The 15,758-nt window shown below is 38.1% G+C and overlaps 1 protein-coding gene across 2 annotated transcripts in view; it reads left to right on the top strand.

Moving 5' to 3' along the window:
• FAIM (Fas apoptotic inhibitory molecule) overlaps positions 1 to 15,299 on the top strand; it is a 30,508-nt gene extending 15,209 nt beyond the window's left edge. Inside the window, exons 4-6 of one of the 2 annotated variants that reach the window (XM_077130248.1) lie at positions 165 to 393; positions 11,691 to 11,740; positions 14,821 to 15,298. In XM_077130248.1, the coding sequence (XP_076986363.1) occupies positions 165 to 393; positions 11,691 to 11,740; positions 14,821 to 14,970 (429 nt within the window). In that variant the 3' untranslated portion in view covers positions 14,971 to 15,298. Of the gene's footprint in view, positions 1 to 164; positions 394 to 11,690; positions 11,741 to 14,820 lie in introns of both variants that reach the window. The other variant, XM_077130249.1, reaches the window with a different exon arrangement.
• Positions 15,300 to 15,758: the final 459 nt, after the last annotated feature.

The following is a 15,758-nucleotide window of genomic DNA, read 5'->3' on the forward strand; positions in this document are numbered from 1 at the left end:
AACATCTAATATTTACACTTAAAATGGCTTTATTTCCAAAAACCTTGGCATCATAAATAAAATTACACATAAATAGCATTGTCATTTGGTCACTTTAATTGTATTTCTAAAATTAAACATTAAAAATTTTTCCTATGTATGTGTTTTCAACTTTTATTGTTTAGGAAGAGATAAGAAAAGAATGGATGTTCAAATTAGTGGGCAAAGAAACCTTCTGTGTTGGAGCTGCAAAGACAAAAGCAACCATAAACATAGATGCTGTCAGTGGTTTTGCTTATGAATATACCCTTGAAATTAATGGGAAAAGTCTCAAAAAGTATATGGAGAGCAGATCAAAAATCACCAATACATGGGTATTGCATTTGGATGGTGAGGACTTGAGAGTTGTGTTGGGTAAGTTAGTGCCTTTTTGTGATAGCTGTTTAACTGGTTCCTGTAACTACCACAACCTTTTATAGGAGCTTTGAGTAGGAGAGGGAGTGTAATGAAACTGTATGTGTAATTTGTCCTGTGTGAATGAAGTATTCATTCAACCTGCTGTTTTACATCTGAGTGTTTTATATCTCAGTCAGTTTTTATAGTGATATATTTGTGGATTATAAATTTAGATTTACAAAAACAAATTGATGTGGACATTTGTTATTATTTGGTCTTTCTCTTTTTAAGAGTATCTTAAGGACAGTTAGAAATCAAATATTCATCAGTAAGGAGAATTTTTCTCTAGGTGGCAGTAGGTTTAAGACTACATCATATCAAAGTCATCATATTCAAACTCTAGGTAAAGTATATTGAAACAAAAAAGTCAGTAAGCTTTAAACTGAAGTTCTGTTTTGCTGTGTTCTCAACTTCTATTGGGCCTACAGAACTTGCAAGACAAATATTTACTAGTTACTTCCTTTTCTCTTTTCTGGTTACTCCTGATATTTCCTGTTTTTTGTATTCCTAATTTAAGTCTGTTTAGGTATCTCATTAACTGATTGATTTATTTAGATAATATTTACTACTTCCTTAACCATATGCCTGTTAGTGCACCATTGGAGACACATAGATTAAGAGACCTGAGCCATGCCTTCAGAGAGGCCACAGTCCACCTGGATGCTAGCAAATATCTTTTATTTTTTTAAGAATGAAAAATGTTTATCAAGTAATAAATGCACATAATTCAACAACAGCACCAACCAACTCCTGTTATAGTTTATTTATTGAAGAAACTGGGACATAAAATATTTCCTGTGGTCTGATTTTGCTGATTATATCCCTGTGATGTTCTTCAGTTTTATTTCCTGTAAATTGGTGTTGACTCTGAAGAATTGGTCAAATTCAGTTTGATTTTTTTTTAGCAAAACCCCTTTATACATTGTTATATCAGGAGGCACATGGTATTTATTGTTTCATTTATTTTTTTATATTGGCAACCATCGATGCCTAGTGTCTAGATCCCTTAGTGTTACCAAAAGATCATATTCTGATTCTATCATTCCTTGTTTATTAGGTGGAATACTTCTGTAATGAGAAACTTCCTGTCATTTATTACTTATACAGTGGTATATTTTGAAATGAAATGCAGGTTAAGTTGCTTGATTTTCCCCTTTATTTACCAGTTTTCAAAATATCTTTTGTAAAGGTGATCATTCAGATTTTTTTAATCATTATTAACTCAATAACAGTAAACAGTTATTATCGTTATTGGTGTCCAAATTGTCCCCTCTTTGGCCTGTAAGGACGGGGGTGTGGCACTCTTTAGGTTGGCTCTTGAGTCCGTCTGACAAACCTTTGATAGGCTGGTATTTGTATCTTGATATCTGGTATTGCCTTCTGGTATTACAAGATGTTCCATGCTCATTTTGAATATTTCCTGCCCTGACCTAGAATCAGCCATTTCTCCAAGAAGTCTTGATTTCGGTTAGAGGAAAAATATTTCAAGAGTATAATCTGGGCATGTACTAATGATGCCCTTTTTTTTTTTTTTTTTTTTTGGCGTGGGCAGGTGCCGGAAATTGAACCCGTTCTCCAGCATAGCAAATGGATGCCCATTTTTTGTTAATAGATTTTCAGTGGACAGAGAGAGGAAATTATATACAAACACAGATAGTAAATCGGCAGGTAGACAGAGACAGGCAGGTAGATCGACAGATAGATGGATATAAATAATAGGTAAAGGGGAGAGAGAGAGTTTTATTTATTCAATAAAATATAAGTTCATACTCATTCAAATTCAACAATACAATGTTTTTACTTAACCTCATCTAACATCTGTATTTCCTTTCTTCCATCCTAACAATGCTTGTTCTCAAGGACACAAAGGATGATGCAGTCAGAATATCACGTAATTACTCATTTGCTTTATGCCAGTTTTTATATGTAATAGTCTCATTTATCACCACCAATACTACCCCAATAAACATGATTATCAAAACAATTTAAAGCATTTTTTGCATATCTTCCAGTTGTACTGTATCTACACTGTCAGGGCATGTAACCCTTTCTATCTCCTTTCCAACCTATATTTAGTTCTACAAGTAAATATTTGTTTATTGCTTGCAAATTATTACGTTGCAACTTTTCTCTGATCATTTTGGTCTCTGAAACTTTTTTCTATTACATTCCTCAGGAAGGATTCATGGGAAGACAGACAATGATTTCTTAATATTTGTGTCTTTTATACAGACAGTTTGGCTTAGATGTAAAATTCTTGGCTCATACTTTCTTTCCTTGAGTATCTTAGATATATTACTGTACTTTTTTCTAGAAGAAAGTGTTACTGTTAAAAAGTCTAATGATACCTAATTTTCTTTCCCTTGAGAGTGTTCTTTGTATTTTTGCCTGGATTTTGGCTAAGTACATTTTTGCTTTTTCTTTGAAGTATAGTAACTTTACTAGAACATGTCTTGATATGGTCATTCTGATTGATTTTCTCAGGTACATGGTCAGCCTTTTAAATATGTAGAATAAAATATATATATATACTTTTTTTTTTTTAAGGAAAGTTTCCTTTAATTATAGATTTAGTATTTAGTCTGTTCCTTTGATTTGGTTTTCTTCCTCAGGAACTCCTGCCATTTATATGTTGGATCTTCTTGCCTGTCTTCTAAATTTGTCAGTTTCTCTCACATCATTTTTATCTACTTTTAAGTTTCTTCTTTTTTTTTTTTTTAAACATGGGCAGGCACCGGGAATCGAACCCGGGTCCTCTGGCATGGCAGGCAAGCATTCTTGCCTGCTGAGCCACTGTGGCCCGCCCTTAAGTTTCTTCTTGATTTAAAAAAATTGCTTCCATTTCACTTTCTGTTTCTTGCAAAGCATTATTTGTTGTTTTTATTTTCTTTTAGTTTTTCAGTTCTGAAATGATTTTTACCTTTATCCCTAATACTTCAATGAGTTCTAATAATTTTGTAGTTTTCTGTGTACAAGTCCTTTACATCCTTGGTTAGATTTTTATGTAGATATTTGATTCTTTTAGTTGCTATTGTAAGTGAATTTTTTTCTTGACTTCTTTCAGTTTTTCATTGCTAATATAGAGAAGAACTACGGATTTTGGGGGTGCTGATTTTGTAGCCCACCACTGTGCTGAATTAATTATTTAGCTATGGTAGATTTGTCCCGAGTTTCTCAGGATATTCTAAATATAGGATGATGTAATCTGCTCATAATTGCTCTGGCTGAAACTTCCAGTCCAATTTGAATAACTGTGCTGACAGAGTGCATCCTTGTCTTGTTCCTGATCTTTGAGGGAGAGCTTTCAGCCCTTGACCATTAAGTGTGATTTCACATATGCCCTTTAGCATGTTGAGAAACCGTCCTTCTATTCCCAGTGTTGTGTGGTTTTTATCAAGACAGGTTTTGTCAAATGCTTTTTCTGTGTCAATTGAGACGATCACCTGTTTTTTCCCTTTGTCTGTTCATGTGGTCTTATTAGTTGATTTTATGTTGAACCACCCTTGCATGTCTGGATAAATCTCACTTAATCATGTTGTGTAATTGTTTTACCATGCTCTTGGATTCAGAATGCTAGCATTTTTTGAGGATTTTTATATCTATATTCTTAAGAAATATTGGTCTGTAATTTTCTTTTCTCATGGTATCTTTACCTGGCTTTGGTATGAGGGTGATGTTTGTCTTATAGGAGAATTAGGGAGTGTTCCCTCCTCTTCAATAAGAGTTTGAGCACAGTTGGAGTTAAGTCAACTTGGATTCTTTGTTAAAATTCCCTGTGAAGCCACCTGGTCCTAGGCTTTTCTTTGTTGGGAGGTTTTTATGACTGATTCAATCTCTTTACTAGTAATTGGTTTGTTGAGATATTTTATTTCTTCTTGAGTCAGTGTAGGTAGTTTGTGTGTTTCTAGGAATTTGTCCATTTCATCTAGCTTATCTTTTTTTGTTGGCATGCAGTTCATAGCATCTTCTTTTAGTACTTTTTATTTCAGTGGGGCTATTAGTAATTTCCCCCATTTCATTTCTGGTTTTAGTTATTTGTGTCCACTCTTATTTTCATTGTAAGTCTAGCTAAAGGTTTATCAATTTTATTGATCTTTTTAAAGAACTAACTTGAGGTTTTATTGATTCTCTTGTTTTTTAATCCTCTATTTTATTTATTGCCACTCTAATCTTTGTGGTTTCCTTCCTTGTGTTGACTTTGGGTTTGATTTGCTGTTCTTTTTCTAGAGCCTCCAGTTTTGAGGTTAGGTCTCTGATGTGAGATCTTTCTTCTATTTTAGTGTAAGCATTTAGAGCTATAAATTTCCCTTTCAGCACTGCCTTTGCTGCATCCCATAAGTTTTGGATGCTGTCTTTTCATTTTAATTTGCCTCAAGATATTTCCTAACTTCCCTTGTGATTTCTTCTTTGGTTCATTGATTGTTTAATTTCCACATGTTTTTAAATTTTTAAAATTTTCTGTTTCTCCCTCTATTATTTATTTTCCATTTCATTCCATTGCTGTTGGAGAAGAGACATTATATGATTTCATTATTTTTTTATTTACCCAGACTTGTTTTGTGACCTAACATATGGTCTATCCTGGAGAATGTTCCGTGTGCACTCGAGAAGAGTGTGTATCGTGCTGATGTCGGGTGAAGTGTTCTATAAATGTCTAAGTATAGTTGTTTTAGAATGTCATTCAAGTCTTCTATTTCTTACTGATCTCTGTCTAAATGTCCTGTTATGAAAATGGTATAGGAAAGTCTCCCATTATTAATGTAGAACTGTCTGTTTCTCCCTTCAAAACTGTCTTTGCTTCTTTTTTTTTTTTTTTTTTTTGCTTCTTTTATTTTGTGGTTCTGCTGTTAGGTGTATATTTATTTATTATTGTTATAAATTAAAATGACCCCTTTATCAGTATATAATGACCTTTGTCCCTTGTAACAGTTCTTGACTTAAAATCTATTTGAGCTGATACTAGTATAGCTACCCTAGCTATATATTTTTTCCATCCTTTCACTTTCTACCTGCTTAAGTCTTTGAAATTAAGGTTGGTCTCTTGTAAACAGCATATAATTGGGTCATACTTTTCTATCCATCCTGCCAATCTCTGCCTTTTGACTTAAGAGTTTACTCCATTTACATTACTCCAATAGCTATTTTGCTATTTAAAGACTTATACCTCTTTTGAACCTCAGTTCTTCTGTTAGTACCTACTTTCATTTTTATTTGACTTTTTGAATTATACCATATTGAGCACTTTCTCTTTTTATCTGGGTATATCTTTCATTTATTTTTTTGTCAGTACCATGGGGTTAAAACTTAACCCCAAATATATAACCATGATTTCTTAATTGATACCAACTTACTTCAATAGCATACACGTACACTGATCCTATACCCCTCTGTCCCTCTTCCTTTTTTGGGTATTTTTAACAAATGTATATCTTTGTACATTGTATGTTTGAAACTATAGATTTATCATTACTTTTGATGCCTTTGTATTTTAGCACCTATAAGAAGTAAGACGTGGAGTTACATACCAAAACAAAACAAAACAAAAATGATACAATAGTATTGGCATTTTAATTTCCCAAAGTTTACCTTTACTGGGGGTCTTTATTTCTTTATGCTGTTTTAATCCACTGTCTAGTCCTTTTTTTCATTGTTTATAGGGTAGGCCTAGAGATAATGAACTCCCTTAGCTTTTGTCTCTCTGGGAATGTCTTCTTTCCCTCATTTTCGAGAGAAAGTCTCCCGGATGTAAAATTCTTGGTTGGCGGTTATTTCCCCTCAGCACTTAAGTATTTCAACCCACTGCTGCCTTGTCTCCATAGTTTCTGATGAGAAATCAGCACTTAATATAGTAAGTACTGCCTTGCACATAACACATTGCTTTTCTCTTGCAGCTTTCAATCCTCTCTTTGTTCTTTGCATTCAACAGTTTGACCAACATGTGTCTGTTTGTGTTTCTCTTCAAGTTTATCCTGTTTGGTTTTCAGTGGGCTTTTTACAGGTGCAAATTCACATCTTTTGACAAGTTTGGGAAGTTTTCTATCATTATTTCCTTGAACATTTGTTCTGCTTCTTTCTCTTTCTTCTTCCTCTGAGACGCCTGTAGTGTATATTAGTACACTTGGTGGTGTCCAGCAGGTCTCTTGGCTATTTTTGTTTTTTTTAATTATTTTTTCTTACTGGTCATCAACCTGACTCAATTCAGTGGTCTTGTCTCTGAATTCATTGATTCATTCTTCTGCCAGCCCTACAATCTGCTGGTGAACACTTGGGAATTTTTCATTTCACTTATTTTTCTTCAGCTCCAGTAGTTCTTTTTTTTTTTTTTTTTTTTTAACATTTCTATCTTTATTAAGATTCTCATACTGTTCATTCATTGTTTTCTTGGTAGCCTTTAGTTCTTTCTGTATATTTTCCTTCATTTCTTTGAGCCTATTGAAGATCATTATTTTAGGGTCTTTGTCCAGTATGTTACAATCTAGTCTTCTTCATTGATGTTTTCTGAATTTTTATCTTCTTCCTTTGGATGAGACATCATTTCCTGTTTCTTTGTCTTGTAATATTTTGTTGCATAATCTATATTTTAATATTTAAATGTGTAAACTCTGGAATTTAGTCCCTGAGATGTCTGTTTCTTGAGTTTATGTACATCTAGTGATGTGACAGAGATTTCCTTGAGTTTCTGTTGCTAACAAAACCATGCAAACCAAAGCTAGAAGCATTATTCACCCTATCTCCAAATTGGCTTATTGGATGATGCTCTTCAGAGTTCAGCCCTCCTATCAGAAAGGTCAGCCCGAGGGAAAGCAAAGAGCAAGGTCAGGTCCTCCCTCTCCTGGCTGAGTCTGTGTCTTGTCATGGGCTTGTGTTTGCCCATGTGTGACCTTAGGAGTTCCCCTGTTTACAGGAATTTGAATGCCTCCTCTACTCCCTAGGAAAAAGACCTTTTCCCTCTCCCAAGTGCTCGACTGTAGAACTTAAAGCAGATAAGCCTTTGCCTCTGGCAGCCCAACTCAATTCTTTCTTGCACTGCTTTTTATTTTTTTTCTTTCTCTCTAACATGGTCAGGCTCCAGGAATCGAACCCGGGTCTCCGGCACAGCAGGCAGGAATTCTGCCATTGAACCACTACACCGTTTTTGTATTTGCGTTCTCAGGCTGCTTTTGCCACAAAGGAAAGTGGGCCAGCACTACCCTGCCCTGGGAAGGAAGTGAGGGCAGGCCCAGCAGAGGTGCAAGAGCTGCTCCTGTGCCTCTCTGAAGCTGTGTTTTCTTTTCCTTTTTTTTTTAAATGCAATTTTATTGAGATATATCCACACAGCATACAAACCATCTGAAGTACACAATCATTGGTGAAGCTGTGTTTTGATTCAGCACTTGCCCTGTAAATGGAGCCCTTTAACTCTTTTCCATAGTTTTGAGGAAGGGTACTTTCTTTTAAGTCTCCTCCACCTCTTTCGTCCAGGGTGGGCTGGAACAGTGGCTGCCTTCAGAGCCGAGCCTCCAGCAATCTGAAGTACCTGATCAAAAGTAGTGATTAGCAGTCGTTCTGGACACCCCAGATCTTGTGGAAATAGGTCTTTATATCCAATCCTGGCACCAGCAAGCTGCACCCGGACCTGGGGTTGAGTGTGTCACTGCCGCCTGCTGCAAGGCTGGGGAGTGGGGTATAGTAGCCACTGCATGGGGAGTAGAATTCACCAGTATCTATCTCAGTTTATCAGCCTCTTCCTCTGGCTCTCCTCTGGATGCTGTACAGTGTTCTGCTGGACTCCAGAGTTTCAAAATAGTTGATTCAGACAATCCCTGCCTGTTTAATAGTTGTTCTGGTAGAGAGACTGATTCTGGGAACTTCCCATCTTCCCACAAACCCATCCCATATTCTTTTTTTTTAACATTAAAAAAATTAATTTTATTAGAACTGTTGTAGGTTTAAAGAAATATCATGCAGTTTCCATATACCCCATGTGGTTTGAATCTGTTATGCACCCCAGAAAAGATCATGTTTTTTTTTCATCAATGATTTTTTTATTGAGATGTGATCATCTAAAGTGTGCAATCAGTGAGTCATGGTATCATCATAAAGCTGTACATTCATCAGTACAGTTGATTTTTGAACATTTTCATTACTCCAAAATCAATACAAATAAGAATAAAAGTAAAAAAAAGAACACCCAAAACATTCCATAATCTCCATACCCCCTTACTGTTTATTTACATATTTATCTTTCTTACTCATCTGTCCATACACTGGATAAAGGGAGTGTCAGTCACAGGGTTTCACACTCACACATTCACTCCTTAAAACTCTATAGTTCTTCAGTCATCTTCAAGAATCAAGGCTACTGGAACACAGTTCAACAATTTCAGGCAGTTTCCCCTAACTATTCTAATCCACCAAAAACTGAAGAGGGATATTTATATAATGCATAAGAATAACCTCCAGGACAACCTCTTGACTCTGAAATCTCTCAGCCACTGAAATTTTATTTTGTCTTGCTTCTCTCTTCCCCCTTTTGGTCAAGAAGGCTTTCTCAATCCCATGATGCTGGGTCCCGGCTCAACCTGGGAGTTCTGTCCCACGTTGCCAGAGAGATTTACACCCCTGGAAGTCATGTCCCACATAGCGGGGAGGGCAGTGAGTTCATCTGCTGAGTTGGCTTAGAGAGGCCACATCTGAGCAACAGAAGAGGTTCTTTGCTCCCCACCCCCCCATATTCATTTCTGCTTTCAAAATTTTGTTGTTCTAATCTCCTCTTGTCCTTGTGTGTTGTGTTTAATTCATTTTTGTAGTTCTAAAGACAATCAACTTTAAAGTATGTATTTAAGCTTTATCAATCTGAAGTTCCCCAGAGTTTTGTTTTTTCTTTTTTCGGAGGTGCATGGTCCCCAGAGGTTTTTTTAATGAAATTTGATGAAGTCTGAAGTTCTTGTAGAAAATAAAATGTGAAAGGATTACTCTGAATGAGGTCCTAATCCCAAATTCACTGTCTGTTGACTCCACTCAGAATGTAAAGTACAGGGTAGCAGAATGTCAGTTTATCAGTTTGTAATCAAATCAAACTTCCACCCTCCAAGAAGTTACAGATGTCATCCTGCTTGAGGACTAGATTGATCAGGAACTCTTGATCAAGAACTCTTGATCAATCTGCTGTTGAATTTCTTCTGGCTGGATCCCAGACACCCAACCAGATGTATCACAAAATGACACAGAAATGCCAGAGCACAGGAAAGAGCCAGAGGGAGAGAAAGGGCTGTGGAGTGAGACAGAAGGCCTGGCACCAGCTCCCCTCTAGGGGAGGAGGTTAAGGAGCCTGAGGTCACACAGGGTGCAGGAGCCCAAAGGGGAAGGTGGTGCCTGCAGGAGCCATCAGGCCAAGAGGCCGGAGGGGACGGGAGACTTAGCAGGGCCTGGGCAGGTGGACCACACTCTCGGAACACTGGTAGAAGCGGACCAGCTGTGGCCGCCCATGGTTGTTGAGAACCAGAATCTCTCATGCTGTTTTATAATTGTGGAGTAAATCTCAATAGTAAGTAAAGTAGTTATACTTATCCACAACTGATGGGTACTTGGGAGTGTTTTTAATCTGTGGCTGTTAAAAGCAAAGCTGAATGAGTAGATTGTTCACATCCATCGTGTAGTGTGGTACAACTGTCTCTTTAGGATAAATTCCCAGAAGTGGGGAAGATGGGTTTTTGGCTCACAGAATAATTGCATTTGTAATTTTAATGGATTTTTGCTCAGTTACCCCCCATAGAGTTTCTACAATTTGTATTTCTACTAACTTTCCCCACAAGCTCTCTAACAGAGCATGTTGTCAGTCTATTGGATCTTTGACTCATCCTTGACTTGTTTTCTTTTGGGTTGTTGTTGTGTTTTTTTTTTTTTTTGCCATTATTTCTAGGAGACTTTATATTAGTAAGATTAGCTCTTTGTTTCTGTTGTTTCATATATTTTATTCCCATTTGTCATTTATCATGCGCCTTTGCTCATGAGTGTTTGTTTTCATTAATCATGCAGAGTTTTTTTTTTATGTAGTTAAACATTTTATGGCTTCTGGATTAGCTGTGTTTCTCAGAGGCATGTCAATCAGCTGTTATAGAAAACCTGAGTACAGGCATATGTTCAGTAGACACCTAAGTAAAATGCCAGTTTTCACTACGGTTGTGGCTTATTTTAGCACTGTGGGCTCTGATCGTGTGTTGGGTCTCCTTGCAGCTCTGGCTGTCGACGCTGCTCACCCAGGCTGAGGCTGACGGTGAGCCCTGTCCGTGTCTCCTGGACCTCCTGCCTTTCTCTCCCTCTAACCTAGCCCAAGGGCCTTTCTCCACCCTCAGGGTGAGGTTTCCATCTAGAGGTGTGGAGAGAGAAGAATCCCCTATAGACCGTGCTCCTGGGGCACATGGCCTTCCGAACTGACTGGGACTTCAGACTTGACCCCGGGCAGATTTCTAACCCCTGCTACTTGTGCACATATAGGTCACACCTCTCTTTCTTCTTCGTTGTATACCCCAAGCTCAACTTCTGACTTCTTGATGAGTACCGTCATGAGACACTGGTATTCACAAGTGCGTCTGGAGATTCTCTACCTCCAAACACACGCATGCACGCACACACACACCCCTGAGGTGAGCTCTGACAGGTGAACTAATGCACGTGGGTTATGGCAGCCTCTTGCTCGGTCGTGTGGGCACTGCACTTGGTGGGGTGCAGCAGATATACCTGCGTTTTTCTTATGATCAGTTATTTTCCCCCAAAGTGAAGCCATTATAAAAATGAATAGAGATCATTGTGGCATTCAGTCAAGAAACTTAAGGCTAAATTTCCAAACCTGACACATTGTCTGTCCTGTGTGGACCCTGCGGCAGCTCTGGTGGTCTCTTCATGCCTCGTCCAGCTGGGTCGGGGGGGACGCAGGGAGTCACTGACCTAAAAGACGTTCTGGGTGTGTCCTCACACTCATTTGCACGCATCTTCCCTTAGAGATTGGGCTTCAGCATTTATTTTAACATGTTTTCATCAATTCATAATAGGAACATAAAAAATTTCATTTCGTTTTGTTTTTGTCTTTGGATAAAGAATAAACAGTTTTTTCAAATATTATAAAAATTTCAAAGGCATGAAAAAATGATGTTTTTTGGATATTAATGGAGTTTTAGAAATCCAGTGGAACAAACTTTTCCTAAAATAGTAACTATGAGGAATTAACTTTTAACACACAGAATTATAATTTTTTTGAATTTCTGTTACTTTTACAGAAAAGGACACCATGGATGTCTGGTGCAATGGTAAAAAATTGGAGACAGCAGTAAGTTGTTGACCTTTTGATTACTTTTAGCACCACGTATATAGGTTACCATTGAACTGTTTGCTGGTGTGTTTCCTAACTATGGAGATTTTATAATTACCAAGGTTCTTGGTTAAAAACAACAAAAAGATATTAAGTTTTTTGTAAGGTTTTGGAGGGTTTGGAAACAAATTGAGTTCTGAGCTGGCACCAACCTCACCCCTTGCTTTTCCTTTCCTGGACCAGGCTCTAGCCTAAAAAGAGTTCAGTCTGAGAAGCTCCTGCCCCTGAGCCTGTGTTGTCCTGTGCTGACCCATGTTAAATGGAGCGTAATCCCACCGCTGCTCAGATGGCAGCACAGCAGCCTCCTGGGATCAGCCCAGTAGTCCATGGCTGGGGGCTCACGGCAAGGTGAGCACGCAAGGCAGATAAAGCAAAGCTTCTGAAAAAGCGATACACATAGTACCAGCAAGAACTTTACACAAAGGCAGAGCAAAAAGGGGATTGTCACAGATCCCAGAAGACAAGTGGAACTCGGGGGCCAAAAGTGCCAAGGCAAGGAAAGCAAGACAGCCCCACACCTGGTGGCCAAGCACATGTTTGGCTTTGGCTGTCAGGTGTTGTTGGCGTTGTCGTGGCTGAGGATGGAATGGACATAGATAGGAATGAGTTTCAAGAGGGAAGGAAATAGTAGTGGTAGAAAGAAGTGGAGAGGGTGTGCTGCATAGCCCATGGGGGAGGGTAGACATGGGAGAGAGCGGGAGTGGAGGAGACTGTCGTGGGAAGCAGGGCACGTGGGGGCTGGCGCTGAAATCACTGGGCTGAACCCCTCCCCCACTGTGTCCTGTGGTCTGCGACCCAGCAGGCTGCTGCCCCTGGTCTCCCCAAAGGCTCCTCTTGGGGCTTTCCTGAAGGCCGAAGACCTGAGAGCCAGCGCGGGAGGGAGTGAACAGCTTTCTCTGATTACATTTGAGCCCGCTGCACGTTGCTGCTCTCATTTATCTGTCATGGGGACAGGAAGTGAGCAGGGGGCCAGGGAGGGCTAGAATTTATCCAGGAAGCAACTTAGCTACAAGAGCAAATGGGGCTAGCTGCTTCTGAGGAGGGGCCAAAGCCTGAAATCAAAAGTTACAACGATGAATGCCTTTCTGTGTTTAATCCTGGTACTAGTTCTTACAGGAAAATGTAACCTGGGCTTAGTCAAAATTAATCCTCAGTGCTTGAGCTATTCTCTGGGTTAAATCCACTGGTAGAGACTTCTCGTATGCAGAGAGGCTTGGGGGAGGGCTGATCAGTCTTTGGAACGGCTTCAGTTGCCATGGACGTGGGTCAGGTACCTCCGTTGTGCCCACCACCATGCCTGACAGCCTTTCTTTCCTTTCTTCCCCACCCCGGATTTCTCTAGGTAGAGACTCGGCGCTACTTAATCACGTTCCTGCCCCCCCCCCCCAAAGACTCCATAGCACCAGTAAAGAGAATATTGTTTTGTAGTCATTAGGAATGTAGTTGTAAATACATTGAAAATAGTGTTCCTCAACAATGTCTTTGTTCCTTAGTAATTCACAGGAAACCACGAGTCTTTGGAAAAAGGCTCTTTATAACCCTGTTGCCTCTTGACTGGCAGTACAGCCTAGTTCTCACTGGGCAGTTCTGCAGCTCAGGATCTGGCTGGCTCCCCCAGTACTGTGCACACTGCAGCAAACTAGTCTTGCTGCCTGTGAGTTACAGCTTGTTTTCTTTTTTCTTTTCATCTCAAAGCATTATGGCCAAGATTATGTATTTTTCAAATCACCAAAAAATTACATACAAGGATTGTACCAAGCAAACCTTGCTTTTCCCTCCAAATTTTTTACAGAAATGACACCTAAAGGCTTTTTTCAAGGCTCAGTGTTAAAAAGAATGAAAAGAAAATATTGCAATCACGGACACTGCTTGTGATGATACCTCCCCTTAAGAGCCATTGGCCAAACTTTTCTCAGCTCTAGGGAAAAACTCTTTAATGAACCCTGTCCTTTCTTTGCTTAGATAACATTAGCTAATTGGGAGCTTGTGCTTTCTTTGCTTTGGTGGCCAGGAAGCTCAGAGCCAAGTTTTAAGTCTGATTGTGCTTTCCATGTTTTCTGGCATAATTCATTTTTATCCTCTAAAAAAGCTTCTTCTTTTTTCCTCCCATCTCTCTACACTTGAATCTTATCTTTTTACTCTGTCTAGATTAGTGCTGTTAAAAAGGATTATAATGTGAACCACAAATGTGAGCCTCATATATGTGATTTTAACTTTTCTGGCATCCACATTTTAAAAATCTTGTGAAATTAATTTTAATGACCTGATTATTTAAATCAGTATCAAAATTATCATTAAAATGTAATCAACATGAGAAAGTTAACTAGTGAGTTACTTTACATTCTTTGCTTCACACTAAGTCTTCAAAATATCATGCATATTTTAGACTTGCAGCGTAGCTTATTTCAGACTGCCCACATTTTAAGTACTCAGTAGCCACTGTGGTCAGTGGCTACTGTACTGGACAGTGCAGGTACAGATACTGTGGTGTTTGATTTTGTTATCCGTAGTTTTTTATTTTAAGCCATCTTAAACCAAGAGGAGTCAGATTTTCAGAGTGGTTAAAAGCACTCTATCCTTTACTTGACTTCAAGTTATTGAACTATTCTGTGCCTCAATTTCCTCATCTGTCAAATGAGGATAATAATAGTACTTACATCAGGTTATTGTAAGGATGCAGTGAAATAATGCATGTAAACTTAATATATAATGTTACTAATAAATGTTCACTAATGTGTATTGTTAATATTTTTAAAAATAGGCTATTTACAACATACATGTTCTAGACACATAGCTATGAGTTGTACTTTTTTTCTTGCAATTTGAAATTTTTAGAGACTGTAGGGGTACAGAGGAAAAACTTTCTATTCATAGTAGAAATGTAAAAATACCTAAGAGCAGCTTCAGACTTTCATTTTACAAAACTTAACTTTTAACCAGTATGTATTTCACTCTACCGTCAGTACTTTTGGATGGTGCTAATGTTCCAGCAAAGAGAAGTGTTTCCATAACATTGATGCCTCCTTCTTTTGGCCTAGGGTGAGTTTGCGGACGACGGAACTGAAACTCACTTCAGCATTGGGAACCACGACTGTTACATAAAGGCTGTGAGTAGTGGGAAGCGGAGAGAAGGGATCATTCATTCGCTCATTGTGGATAATAGAGAAATCCCAGAAAATCTTGAATGACTTCATGTTAATGAATTTTAATCCCAAGAAGTAAAGAGATTAGGACTTTTAAATTACTGTTGCAATTAAATGTGTTCAATATGTACTTCTCAGTATATTTAGTCTGTGCCGTTTTTAATTTTTAGTTACTTGAAACTGTAATGCTCCAAAGGTAAGAGAAAAAAATTATGTATAATCATCAAAATTACAATTTATTTTGTAAATAATGTAAATTGTTTAAAAGCCAGATAGAAAATAAGATATGAACGCAAACCACTGATGTTTTACAAGAGGAACTTTTATAATAATAAACACTGTAAAATAAAATTGGTACTGCTTGATTCATGTTTCTAAAAACTAATAGTCTTTATATATTTTTTACATGTGCAGACAGGTCATTTCTCTAGTTTAAAGTAGTTGGTACATAATGATATGATTGGTTTAGTAAGTGAAAATGAGGAACACTTTTTATCTGGAAACATATTAAGGAAACATCAAACAGTGTCACATAAGACATAAAAAAACTGTAATTTCAAGAACCCACATTTTTTATTAATCAGCACATGTGGGCAAAAAAACAAGAGGAAGAAGCAAACTTCTTTAGACCAGTCTGCTTTGGGTTCATCCTTGGCAAATGTTTAAAAACTCAGAGTTGCTCACGCATGTCTGGAAGTAGCAGCAGTATCGTAATTTGTTACTGAAACAGGCCTGTCATCTCCCTTGACATCTTCCCGGAGTCTCCTGCAGGCACACTCAGAAAGACCAGCCAAGTCAGCACATTAAATGACGGAGGGTTGTTTCCGAACTCG

Source organism: Tamandua tetradactyla, chromosome 15 (assembly GCF_023851605.1).
Source record: "Tamandua tetradactyla isolate mTamTet1 chromosome 15, mTamTet1.pri, whole genome shotgun sequence".
Classification (NCBI taxonomy): Eukaryota; Metazoa; Chordata; class Mammalia; order Pilosa; family Myrmecophagidae; genus Tamandua; species Tamandua tetradactyla.